The sequence below is a fragment of the Lytechinus pictus genome, unplaced genomic scaffold, assembly GCF_037042905.1.
Source record: "Lytechinus pictus isolate F3 Inbred unplaced genomic scaffold, Lp3.0 scaffold_19, whole genome shotgun sequence".
NCBI lineage: Eukaryota > Metazoa > Echinodermata > Echinoidea > Temnopleuroida > Toxopneustidae > Lytechinus > Lytechinus pictus.
The window spans coordinates 15,842,748-15,857,257 of NW_026974140.1; the positions used below are offsets into that span (position 1 = coordinate 15,842,748).

Sequence of the window (14,510 nt, forward strand, 5' to 3'; positions counted from 1 at the left end):
TTTAGAATTTGAGGAAGTTTGCAGTGTATATAGAAATATTTGAAATTCAGTATTTTTATTTGAAGTCAAACTACTACTTATGAACTATGAATGATTGTTTCAAGGCCATTTCCTTATTACATGGTGTACTTCAAAATTATTTATGTTAATGCAATTATCAAGATGAGGTTAGTGAAACTAGTGTTAAAGTAGATCCTTCCTTTACAAGTATCACAGACAGGAGGAGCTTTCAAATGTAATTTGTAAGATAGCCTAACAGTATACTAGTCTCTGAAATTTAATTTTACCCACATTATTGTCAATCTTTGAGTAGGGAAAAGTGAAGAACTTCAAATTATGATTATAAAAGGAACAAATGAACAAGTAAGAAAGAGAGAGAGAGAGGGATAGAGAGAAAGAGAGGAACGAGCAGATACATACATAAAGTAGGCCTATGCAATACTGAGAAAAAAAATTATAGAAAATGCTAATTCGGTGTAGAGCATTTGCTTTGATAGTGTTTGCTTCGTATGCAAACTGGCATTGTAAAAATAATGTCAGGTATAAATGCATACCTTTCAAATATTGAGCAAAGCATTTGTACTTCGAGGTTTTCAGAACATACGTACATGTAGAAGTGACGAACGCTTCATCGTCATGACCTGACACAATCAGTTTATAAGACTATCTCACTGCTTTTGCAGTTTGATGGTTCATCTCAAAGTGTATCCTGACATGCACACAAGTCTGTGTCCAGCCTCAAATATTTTCTGGTCCATCCATGTACAATTGTAGCGTTCTGACACAGTTACATAAATGTTTGTATAAATCATGTTTTCAACTTTGCACCAACCATTAGATTGTTCTAAATAAAATCACTAATATCATGTATTAAATGCAATATGAATGTTTATGAACTTTAAGTTGGCGATTGAGGTATAATTTATGTTGGAAGTTGGAATATTTGTTAGATAGACTGCAAATTAATTAGGCCTTAAATTGTTTTTCTTATACATGTACATGTAGTTCACAGAGAAGATTTTTATAATACAGTTGTCTTTTCATTTCGTACCATTGAATATAGATATTTCAAATACTCATTATTGCATAAATGAATTGTAAACATTTTATTATTATAATACACGTATCAAGGTGGAATATATCATTGAAAAATAACATTGATAGAAATTGACATGACAAAAAAAAATATGTGAATCGTATAGATTGCATTAATGAGCACTGCTCAGTTTAGCTTGATGAAGATAGCCTCCTTTAATTCATTATACTTGTTCTAACAAAGTAGGGTTCATCGACTACACTTTATTGTGGTTGTATGTATCATGGAGGTATACCTGTATGTCAAAGTCTACCTGCATATTTCATATCTCATAATTGATTGAAAGTCAATAGCAAATGGTACACAAACCAACACATTGGCGTTCATGTGGCATATAGTTTACCAGTCTCCAGCACTCACTCTGCCACGTGTATACATGTATACATGTACTGTACCTGTATATTTATTTTATTTCATCAAATCCTTCTTTAATCTCCTCTTCTGTTGCACAGTGATATTGGCAAATAGGAAATTGCAAAGGTGATTATTGGCGTATCAATTGGTATTGGTGATATCCATGTGGTAAAAAAATGGATGACATACTGTATCGCCAGTTGTGACACATTTACAGTAAAGGGAAGATGGACATCTCATTTTCATTTATTTGTGCATTTAAGATTTTATTTGATGCATAATAGATCATGGCTTTTGGCTTATCATACATGTATGTTATCTATGTGACAATTATAATCTAATAACATATAAATAATAGAAGAATACACATGTAGGCCACTTGTAGGATATAGTTGTACATTACTTTGGTCATTTTTCAAATTTCATGTGGATCAGATTGCAGGTGTAATTTCTTTCATCACCTTCCTATAACTCTTCAAATGACCATTCCAGTGATGCAGTCCTGTTTCCATGGTAACCATTGACATCAGGCCCGGCGATGAGGGACCAGTCTCATCCGCCACGAATGCTCATCATTCAGGTGTTTGTAGATTACACAATACCACCCTCCCCAAGGCATGGTAGAAGGCAGAACCTATAAATAAATAACCGCTCAACCACCATACATACACAGCATCATACCCATCTGATAGCACTCACACACTCACAGCACCAAACGACTCTCACCAGTCTGTATGAAAATCAATTTCTATGATCCATGCAGAGATAACTCGACTACTTTCTCACTCCCTCTCTCTCTCTGCCCACGTTTCTCTTGTGTCAGGCCTATCTGTAGCTCATTTGCATATATATGAGTTAAAAGCCAGAGTGAGGAGGCCACAACTGATATTGTTTTCATCATTAGTGAGGAGCGATGGAATGGATCATGCGCAGAGCAGAGCATTCCCATCCAGTCAGAACTATAGAGAGAATCGTCAAGAGAGGGAGAGAGAAGAGAAATATTGTGAAATGCTTTTATCAGTGTTCAGTTTAGAGTGCATGGATGTGTGGCATATGCCTCGATCTATCTCAAACATGTTTGCGTTGGCATGTTCGTGTCGATACGTCGGGATTGATTTGGGTGACTTTGGGTCTTCCATGTCATGCACATACGTGTTCAGAGAGGATTTGTAAAGCTGTTTAGTTTCCTAGTTTTGTTGGTGTCGTGTTCCGTGTCATGGCGTTGATACGAACTCATCTATGCCGAAAGATCGCACTAATCTAGCAGAAAGATGGCTTTCTCTTTTCTCATGTTCGCCTATGACCCTTTCTTGCTTAGCCCCAAAGACGTGAGTTGTTTGTTTTATTTTATCTTATTTTATTCTAAGTACAGGCCCAAAAGCTGAATTTTATTCAGTTGCTGGGTAAACACTAAACAAATCGTTTATTTGCAATATTTTGTCCTTCAGAAGCAGAGATTCAATGACAAGGATGTATTTTTATATTTTGGTATACTGTACTTTTCCGTCATTACTATTTCAGTCAGCATTTTCCCTCTTCTGATGGGTTGATGAGTCTAACGCCATGATGACACTACCTCCTTCCAATATTCGACTAATTTTATTGTATATTCATTTTAATCCTAAAATGGTGTGATCTTATTTTATTACATTTGTCTATGTACCGATCTCAGACCTTTTTATGAATAATGATGGTAGAAATATATCTCATAACTTCCTCGTTTCAGGTTGGTGTTTATTGTGATTAATTTCATCTTAATATCATATATATTACACTTTTTTGTTACACTTTTTTGTCAGAGGACATTAATTTTCCAAGAATTCCATTTGATGAGAATCTCATGAGATATCAGATACATGCATTTCTTTTGTTCATATGGTGAAATTATATAAAAAAAAACCTTTGTATCATTGAAAAGCTTGAGAAGACCAATTTTAATTTGCCCACCATACAGAAAGATTTGACTTTCCAGTTTTGTAGATTTTGCCATGGGTTACATTCGTAATATTTGTTGCAATCGCCCAGTCAGCGGCTGAGATCATGGGGGGGGGGGGGTGCTGAATACATGTACATGTATGTATGTTTTGTTTATCATATTTGTGATACGGGATAAGCATACATGTACATGTTTTGTTATTTTCAGATCAGAGTTCCTATTTAAACAAAGCATAACAGATTTTATGATTACATAACTTCTGCCACCCATTTATCAATCTCCATCTTCACCCCACACTTAACTCTCCACTTGGTCGCATGCACAATCAATATATTTACCAACATCATTTCATAAACATGGGACTGATTAATGAAAACACATGAGCCTGGCGACAGTTTTCTCATTTCCTCAAATCGATTGTCGACTAAATTCAAGGGTTGTCATGTGTGTCCTCTTCTTCTTTTATCGTCTTTATTACCAAAACATATGTTTGCTTGCCATCCTATTGGAGTCTGTCATGGTTTGGTGTTGGTATTTCATGCCTAGGATTCCAAAGGTCCTTGGAACATATGTAGCAGAATTGTGATAGTTTCCTTGTGTCCAACTGTTTAAAGGTACATGTAGAAGTGATAACTTGTGATTCCCAATATTGATAGGAAAAATGCTCCAATCTCTGTTTAAAAAAAGTTTCCTAGACAACTTTGAATGAAAGGCAGTTAATCTTAGCTTTTTGTCAGGAAGATGATAAACAATTAAATAATTGTACAATATCATTGGAAATTGTCCTGAAACATTGTTCAATTCTCCTGCCATCAGTGTTTGGGACTTCAAAGGCCATTCTTTATCTTGATTTTAAATGATTTATATTCAGATTTTATACACTTCAATTCAATTCAAACTATGAAAACAAAAACAAGAACAGATGGTCCAAAGTCTGGTACATGTCTTGTGTACAAATCGTGTAATGAAATCACAGAATACACCGTACATTAAAACAATCACAAGTAAACTTGATAAAATGCAAATAAAGTGCATGTACCTTTGCATTTTCAAACAATGTTGTAATTATACAGTCATGTTGTGAAGATTACCGTCTCAATTTACTTAATGCCCTGTAAGCTGTACCACAGGTCAGACCAGTCTTATGATGATTTCTACCCGATTAATTTTGAAGATTTACAAATTACATCACATGATGAAAACCACAATGTCATTATGTAGACAGACTTTAGAAAAAAGATTATAACAGTGATTATCAACTGGTCTGGTCTTGTGTGAAAAGCCAGAATGATAGAAATCCAATTCCAATATAAGGCCTACAGTATATTCGGCAAACATTTATGTGGTAAAGCCAATTGTTTGCATGTGACACATGTGGTATGTTCTGTGGTTAACTTGAGGATAGAAGAAGCATAGAGTGGTATGTTTCATTTAATATTTGCAATAATTTTATCTGTTAAATGCAATTAAGCTGTGTACTTTGTTCATTTGAAGCTTCACTCTGGTTAAATCCACATAAATTTGGATAATAGGCTTGCTGCTTGAATATACGCCAGTGATTCTGAAAACATATCCATGTTTAACATTTACCCTATGCTAAGTCTTTTGTTATACCTTTGTTGAAATACAGTACTGTAAATCTTGAAAACTTCAATATCTATTCCAGCTTCATTTCCTGTCATGTGTTGCCTATGTCCTTCAGTATGAAGTATCAAATATAGGCAATCATCAGACCATGTTGGCACTTGTCTGCGTTTGTTTTTTGATGAACACAAAAGAAAAGAAGATCCCACTTTTAAATAAATATTAGCTCAGTGTTCATGATCAATGACATATCAAACATTAAAAGAAAGGAAGATTCCACTTTAGATCAATGTTGGCTCAGTATGCATGGTGATATAAAATACTTGAAGGAATTATTGTCTTTTTGTTTGCCAAGCACTAAAGTTCAAGTAGTCTCTTATTTTTAATGTCCCTCACCTTTAAGTTACTGTAATGTCGATGGTTCTTGATGTGAAACAAATAGGTATTCAGAAAAAATATATTTCTACTAATTCTCTTCCAGGAAATTTGGTGGAATGAGCACTTTCTGTGTTTCTATTGTTTTTTAATCACCCCGGTATATTTTTTTATTGCATTACCTGCTACACTAGGTATTGATGATATTGAGATCTGTCTTTATGTGCTATCAGATATATGTACATGTTGATGGATGCAGGCACAAATCATGGTGATATAATCAATAATGGCTTCCAAAAGTAGGTGACTAAATCTTTGAACACATCATTGATTGGATCTGTCAAATTGCTACTAATCTCGTCAATATTAACTCTCCATTGTGTCAACATGTACATCTGTGGCATACATAAATCCTCGCCGTCATGACTGTATAATGATTGAAGAATTTGTTAATATATACAGTACATGCACACACCTACAAATCATCATTGTACTTAAAGATACACTGTGCTAGCCTGCTCCAGCACTGATGATATGTTTCCAATCCATTTGTAATTAGCTTTTCTAGGCGCTTCTTGCCGAAGGTGTCGCTTGGTGCTTGCCAGGTCTGCTGGAGCCAGGACAGACACGCAACGAAGAGAGCATATGAAGCGTGACAGGCCTTGTCGGTGGTGATGTACGCAGTGAAAATTGGGAGTGACATTTATTTCAACCTGGTAGCTTCATAGATATAAATTTAGCACATGATCACATTAGGAATAAAGATCATCTACACTTTTTAAAGTGCATACATTGATATTTTTATTTAATAAACTTCAGGTATTGAAATCTGTTACATTTCCCTTATCTTGATTCAGGCAATGATGCACTGTTGAAGGATGTAAAAAAAAAACTTTGAAGAGATTTTTGTTTATCTAGGAGAGATTAGGCAATTATTTTATTAAATATAAGATCAAAATGATTTTTTTTTGGGAAATATATAATGATCCACTTATTCTACATCTACTGTAGATGTGAATTATGGAATAAGCTTGGATAATAGCAATGTTTCCTAAGATGAATAATTCCAGTTAAGGGTGACAAAGGATGGAACAGTTTGTTATATGAAATTCGGGGGGGGGGGGGGGTGAGTGGGCATACAGTACAGCATCTTGTATGAGATAATTGTTCAACATCTTATGAAGACAGCATCACAATTGCGCACACACAAAAAAGGGGAAATTGCAACTAAGCTGAAGAATAGAACATTTTGGTTTGTCGTTAATTACATCAAATTAAATTCCTCCAGTGCTGCATGTATGCATCCCTAAGGCAAAGTATAGAATAGCAGTAAGGTTCTTACCACTTCTATCTGATTTAAACAAGTGTAACTTGATTATATGGAATTTTACCATAGTCAATAGATACTGCTCGCTATAACGATGCGATGTAGTTTTTTTCAATAGTATAAACTATAACTGGACAGGCTATAAATGCATAATACAGGTATATGATGGAAGCCTTGACCATGGGATAGTTTCTGTCCATGCATTATTTATAACCATCCTTCATCCCTCACCACCCAGTACAGCCTACCATAAATATTTAGATTCCCAGTGAGGCCCTGCTTTAAGCAAATGAATTACATGCATTCATGGGTTTGATTCCCCTTTGAATTTTCCATGAGAATTCCATATCTTAAGAGATGGAGTGTAGAGGAATTGGGGTACACCAAGTCTTCCGTCGAGTTTGCCATTATCTACTCTGGAAGTCCAATTTTGATGATAATTGCACCAAAAACTGGGTTGATTGATTGATTAGAGATGAGTAATATTGCAGAACAACTGCCCTTTCCGTTTGCTGGAAAAGGTTATTTTGAATGGCTTTTGTAATCAAGTCCAGAGCAGGTGTACATGTATTTTGAAATTCTACTTTGGGTTCTGTATATTGTATCAATAGCAGTCCTTTCCATATAATTTCTAAGCAATTCAGTAATTTTCCATCAGTGTGTTCCTTTGGGGCAGGGATGGGGGGTGGGAAGTGGAGGGGAAGGTCTGCTTATAGCAAGAGAAATTCAAAGTTTTTTTAGTTGGAGACAAACTGACTTTTTTCAGTATAGTAATACAATTTCTCATTTTGTGTCTGAATGGGAAGGATACATTAGAAGTACTTGACCTGGCCATGTTTTCAATCTTGTGTCAATTTCTGCTTCTTGATTGCAATATTTCTTTTCTCATTCCCTGAAAAAATCCATCTAAATTGCTCTGGGCTTGATTGCCTCATTTTCTGCTGCAGAATAATCAAAGTTTGACAGGTGTATTTAGGCTTATGCATAAAAACGGAAGAACACTCGCAAAGAAAGACCAGAGTGGGTAGATTAGTAATATAGATACATACATTGACATGTGTGACACTAAGCTTTAGCAGAATAGAAATGATGATAAACTGTCCTATTTAAAATGCTAATCACTCTTACATGTATGTGCTGTTCTTTTGAGCATAGAGACAAAAAGATATACAATGACATGTTTGGAAATCTGTGCAAGTTATATTTAGTTTGCTTTGGTTTGTGGTTGTGTATCTTCGCAACCAACATGTATGGTGACATGATAATTAAAGCCCTTCTATTGAGGTTCAATTCAGAATGATTTTATTATCCAAATCTTTAAATAATATACATAATTTATATACAAGGTAAAAATCCATAATCGCTAAAATTCATTGATAAGGAAAAAAGGAAACAAACACAAAGCAGAGCTTGTAAATAACGCTGTTCCCTTGTTTTTACAAAGATATATCGCATTCTGATTAACTCTCCTTTTATTCACATGTTTACTATTGTATATTTTCCTGTTACTATTGATGTTGTTTTCACAAATCAACTTTATAAACTTTTCACAAGATTATCAAGAGTATCATAAATACCCACCTCAACCCCCTCCACCCCCACAGGTAAATTGATCACATATGAAAACATGTTTGAAGACTGCAATAAGAATTCTAATTTTCGCCTGGATAAGGAATACATTGCAGATATTTCCATGATCGATTTCAGGCGTTCCTTCCAGCCATATTGTACTCATAATTTCATTGTATTTTCTTTCTCCTTTGAAAGCAAGACATAGATAACATTGCATGCATGAGCCTGGTTTCTTATAACCTGAGTAAGTATGTCTTTGTTCCATGCAAGTCAGCAGTCAGTAGGTGTGTTAACACCTTCTGTATCAGAAAAAATATTTGAAACATGCTTGATATCTGAAACATGTTTGTAATTATGCCTCAAAATACCCAATAAAGATTTTATGAATTTACATCTGCCTGACCCAGGCAAACATTTTGTAATTATAACATGACTCATGCATTCACTTTGCAATGGATACATTGCCTCTCATAGTTCTAATAATGTGCTTTTGCGATGCAAATATCCCCGTGATATTACCAAAAAAAATCCCTGCAAAATTTCTTGAAATTTTGAAAATTCCCTCTTAATGTATCAGTCTAAATTTGCTAGCTCTCTCCTAAACATTATTCCTGCATAGAATTCTCTCATCTCCAATAGTTGTTTGTTTAATGAGGATTGGAGCTTACCATATGTGCTATTTGCTGGTATTTTCTTTGGAATATTTTGCAAGTACATGTATGTCAATATACCAGAGGAGGGGTTGCTATGATTTCCCAAGTCAAATTTGCTCTGAGCCAATCAGGGTATAGAATTTCAGTAGCTTTTAACAAATAGACAATGAAATCCCTGACTATTTGTTTCATAAAATACACCACAGGTATTTTCATGATAGGGCTGGTATGAAAGCTTCCTAATGTCTTCAACATTCTCTGTTTGGTTTGAGATGATATTAGCAGAGAGTTGGTTCAAGTTGAAGTATTCAAAGTGAAAACTGAGACAGAAAATTACATTACTTTCTACTCCTAGAGGAGGTTGGCATGGCAGCTCGCTGCTGGGAGGTGATTGACAGCAGCCGCTGGAAAACATTCCGCTTCTTTTCTCCTTTGCTATAGATTGAACCGAATTAGGATTCGTGGTTGAATAACAGGGATTGCATGTATTGATCTATTCATTAAAAGTGACGTTGGTCAGTTTAGGTCTATATTGTGCATTGAAACATACAATTGTTGAACTAGACCATGATCCTAATGAAACTATTTCCTATTGGAAGTCTTTGTATACTGCACTCCAAATTTCATGTTCGTATTTATATCAACAGGCTTTAGAGTGCTTCAGAATTTTTGCTGTGAATCAGCATAGGAATTAATGAAAGGCTTAGAATTACATGTTCTAATAAACATGTTGCTTGTGTCATTCATGTTCTTGTCATACAATACGAAGGGAATGTACACGTTGAGTAATATTTTCCTGATTCAAACTTGTAATTAATGCAATTCCCCCCCCCCCTAGGTAAAGTGTTGCTTCTGTATGTGATGTACAGTAGTAGATCTATACTGAAAGGCTAGCAGCTGGTTTAACCATTAGATGCGTGCTGTTGTTAGGCTCTCGAAGGATAGCTGGTTTTTGTGTTGACCGAGGGGACGAGTGTGTTCTACTTCTCGTGTAATTTGATTTGACGAATGCTTACCCATCAACCCCTGGGTGCTGTCAAAAATCCTACTATGTAACAATCAACAAAATGAAAACAGAATGATGGGTGTTGGGAGTAGTAACATACTATTGTACACAATTTCTTTTTTAAATATTGAAAATACTTGAAAGGCCTGTAGGTAAGCATGAAAAATAAGGATAGACATTCCTTATCGTAAGGAGGAAGGCCCTGTTTAATACACAATTTTCAAAAATATATAAAAAATACCCCCCCCCCCCCGCTGTGTAAAAAAGGCAAATTGCGAAATCAGATAATGAATCATAAACTTGAGAAGATCATGCTTTCTCATTACAAATAAAAAAAGATTTACAACTAACACAATCACGAATTCACTTTACCATACTTTGACCAAAAATACATCCCGTAGGCCCAGAATTTATAGGCCTACTTGGCTTTGACTGACTTTAAAAAAGTGTCATACAGTAATGTGTAGCAAACATAATTTCTGTATCTTTGAAGGGATATACATGTAGATCCAATGAGCATCCCAAACCTTTCCTGTTTATGACTGACAACATTTTGTATGGTATCTTGCGAAATGTACCAATTGGTTTTCCCCCATGTTGCATCACTTGCAATTGGAATATACCAAAACATTCCACAACATGTTGGCATGAACAGTGCCATGTCTGTGCTGGCAAATTTTTCCCATCATGCCCTATCAGTATCGTTCTTCTATAAATCTGATCATACACCATCAGCATCTTACTGTAGTAGCATTACCAATCTCAGATATGGGATTCTTTCTGTCATTTTGCATCTTATACTTTTCCTTTCCTTGATTTAAATTCTGTGATGAGTTAAAAGTTATCAGGTATAAAGAATTGTAAATCGTGTTTATTGTTCATCATCTTCCAGAGTGTTTTGAGGGAATTTTGATGTGGTTTGTTAATAGTACAATCTGGTTATTAGCCAATTGTTTTTCCTAGGAATTAAGGCAATTAAACTGGATTTGTGTTGGATTATAAACCACCAAATGATCATAGTGACGCCTGTTAGGTAAGTTGATCAAGCAATTACAACATGAGCATCACCTGACTGACTGCCCATTTGATTTTATTAATCATTTATTTGCAAGACGATATGAATGCATTTCAAACTCTTTCCAAAGACTGTACATGTAGGTTGGAGGTTTTTTTTAACTTCTTTTTCTTATTATATTCACTTGAAATTCAGATGGACAGAATAAATGCCATGCTGATATATTTTTATAAGTTTACCTCTGTAAATAGAAGTAATATTAGATCGTCTACAACATATGCTTGTGTTTTTATCAATATTTCACGTAAGTTGTTTCTTTCCCTTTTCATCTTCTAAGGCCTCTTATCCTATTCAAAATTGAACATATGCTGTAATATGTATTAAACTCCCACGTCTCTACTTGATTTATGATGGTGATGAACTATTTTCTAAATGTCAAGTTTTGTTCTCAAAGCTTCCCGTCCTAGTTTATATGAAACCCGATCACTGTAATGTCCAGTAGAGCATAGACCTGGTTTCTCTGGTGTGAGAATGCCTTCCTACAGAGAGGATTAGCTGCTATGTATCATCGTATATGTCACCTGTTTCATCGCTCCCTCTTATAATATTGATGGTTTCTAGATCAAGTGAGCGGCGGTATTCACTATCTTCTTCACACTATAGCTTTATTTTTTAGCGTGAAGCTATGAACAAGATTGGTAGATGAATGTGCAATTATGTAACAAAATATAAAATAAAAATATTAATAAAAAAATTGAAAAAAGGGAAGATTTTTTCTTTGCACAGTTCATTGTATTTTTTTATATTTTCTCCTTTTATTGTATTATAACCCCTATTTAAGGGGCAAGCTGTAATAATAAATGAAAGTATGGCAGATTCATTGTATCTTGCAGAATAGCTAGATGTAATATGAAATCCTGATATTCCCCCACATTTTGTATTAACCAATGAAACAAGATTAGAAGAAATTTTGGTACAATCATAACTACCTACATACTTCATTATTTTCTATCGCTATTGGATTTCTCTGTTTCTTCTCGCCTACGCACACAACCTGTCATACTCAAATTTTAATTACAGCCGTCTTGCTTTCTGTTCTTACTCCATATGTCCATTGTGATAGTTAAGCCCTTGGTATACGTATGTGTAAAGGAAGTGAATATGTGCGTGGGTTAGAGAGAAATCTTTATATGGAAAGTTTGTTCAAGTTATTTCACCGGATGCTGTTGCCATGGTGATAGGAACAATTATTGACCAACTGGATAGGCATCAGTCCAATCTTCCCTGTAAGAGGATAATATTCTACTTATACCCCCAAGGACGTACATACCCATATATGGCATCAAGATTAGATTTTTGATTGGCAGTCAATGTCATTTTTAGCTCAATGGTCAATTTTTATTCCTGTGGCGATTTATAAAAATAGCAAATTTTAGGAACTGCTTTGAAGGATTACACTTGTACTTCAAATTAATTTGCAAGATTCAAGATCACACAGCAGGGTAGAGTTTTAGAAGAACTTCAAAAGAAGAGATGGCTTGTTTAATGTAGGGCTTGACTGATTATGATTTTGTCCATATTTGAAGAAAAAAATTAGTAAATATGATTTGACAAAAATATGAGATAGTGATGTTAAAATGTTTGGTTCAAAAGAAAACTTAGCAATAGGGGAGCTTTTCATGGAAAGTTTAGGCAGCAATTTTCACTGACTATTGCTCTCAGCCAATTAGATGCAAGGAATTACAGTATTGTATAACAAAAGTCAGTGATTTGTGTCATGAAATGCTCCCCATAACACCCTTAGCTGAGATGATTAATGCTTGTAGATGTTATTCAGAAATATTACATTGGTTTTCAGGACATATGTTCATGTATTCACCATCGTATGATGATGCAGGATTATTAGATAGTTATATTGGTTGTGAAGTCTTGAAATAGCGTGGTTAGTGAACCGAAAGGGCCACTTTTTGTTTAGCGATGGAATAACTTCTAATGGAAATGTCTGGCCATTTCTGAAATGTCAGGATCGGTTTTTGAGCGGATCATTTCACCAAATAGATCATTCACCTTTGATGCCTGCCTTGCTGTTTGGAAAGAGAGAGGGAGAGTAAGAGCTGAAGAATTCATTAGAGAGCATCTGCTCGTTTGTTTTTCAGATCAGATTGAAGTTATCTACTTTCTTCCCATGTAGTTTGTGAAGAGGAAGAAGAAGAGAGGGAGGGGGGGGGGTTGGAGGGGGATCATTCAAATTGAGAGCTGTTTCATCAAGGAATTTATCTGAAGACCTATTGATATAAACATAACATTTTAATGACCATGGATGTACATCATATAGGATTGTACTTGGTTCCTTTAGAATGTTATCATGTTTACATCATTTAGTCACGCTTCTAGACTCTGTGACTGTATCCATCTTGCCTTGGTCTGTTGAGCTACAGTTACCCCCTCAAAAACTGATTTATACTTCTTACTTTGACAGTTTATGTGTCTGCACTTGGCAGTGCGTGCTTCATTCTAAAAGAGTTCAAATGCCAATGTGATGCAGTCACACTGCTATAAAAGTATTGTAACCACAACTTGGCTTTTTAGATTTAGGACTTATTTTTCCGGATTATTTGGCCTTGGGAAAGGCAATTATCTCATTTACAAGAAATTGATTCGCTGAAAGATGCAGGGCCAAGGCTTTAGTTATAGAAATATCAATTTTTATTGGCACTATATTTATGTTATGGAATTGAAATTTCAAACCCCTTTTTGTGTGTGGTATAATATTTACTTTTTATATGATTTTTAGGAAAAAAATAATAATTCACTATGTTTTATATTTGTTATGAATCATGTTTGTATTCATCTCATTTGACATCAATTCTTAAAAGAAATTTAAACCTTCATTTTCAATATAGATTCAAACTTGAACCAATTTAAAAGACAAAGCTTCCTGCCTCTCTATCATTTTAGGACATTAAGATCAATTTCCAGTAGAATAATTCACATTACCATGTTTAAATGACAGTAAGATAATTGCTAGCTCAAGCATGAAATCATTTTATCTCTCTTCCCCCCCAAAAATGAATTATTCAAGATGCCAATTGCGCATTTCAATCCACCTTCCCCTATCAATCTAAGCTTCCTATCTCTCTTCTGAAGATTATTCCTGCGTAGAATTCTTCCATCTCCAACTGTTGTTAAATGTTAATGAGGATAGGGTCTTGCAGTATTCAATGTGTATCTTAGCCTGCTCCTCCCAAAGCATGTAACCTAATTAATCTGTTCCCATTGGGCTGAGTTCTACTGTCAATATTTGCCTTTCAAGACACGTTTGTTGGTTTGTTGCACACTTCACAACTCAGATCAGGTTCTCAGTATATGAAAAGCCACAGGGGGGTATTTATGATACCAGCTGAGGATTATATGTAAGCATATAGAGGTGTCAGAGGTGATAATTGAATATCAATTAGGCATCAGAGAAAGGCAGAATTAAATAATTGTGACACATTTGATGCATTATTTAGTTGATTAATTCTCAGACTTTAGCACCATATTGCAATATGAATAATCATTATATTTATATAATTTGGCAAGTGTAATTATA

The 14,510-nt window shown here is 34.9% G+C and overlaps 1 protein-coding gene across 3 annotated transcripts in view; it reads left to right on the plus strand.

Moving 5' to 3' along the window:
- LOC129260813 (microtubule-associated tumor suppressor 1-like) overlaps positions 1 to 14,510 on the plus strand; it is a 130,630-nt gene that overhangs the window by 87,186 nt on the left and 28,934 nt on the right. For 2 of the 3 annotated variants that reach the window (XM_064114372.1, XM_064114373.1), the window contains exon 1: positions 2,439 to 2,778. The exons of the other annotated variant lie outside the window; for it this stretch is intronic. In XM_064114372.1, the coding sequence (XP_063970442.1) occupies positions 2,722 to 2,778 (57 nt within the window). In that variant the 5' untranslated portion in view covers positions 2,439 to 2,721. Of the gene's footprint in view, positions 1 to 2,438; positions 2,779 to 14,510 lie in introns of those variants that run through there. 3 annotated transcript variants of the gene reach the window in all.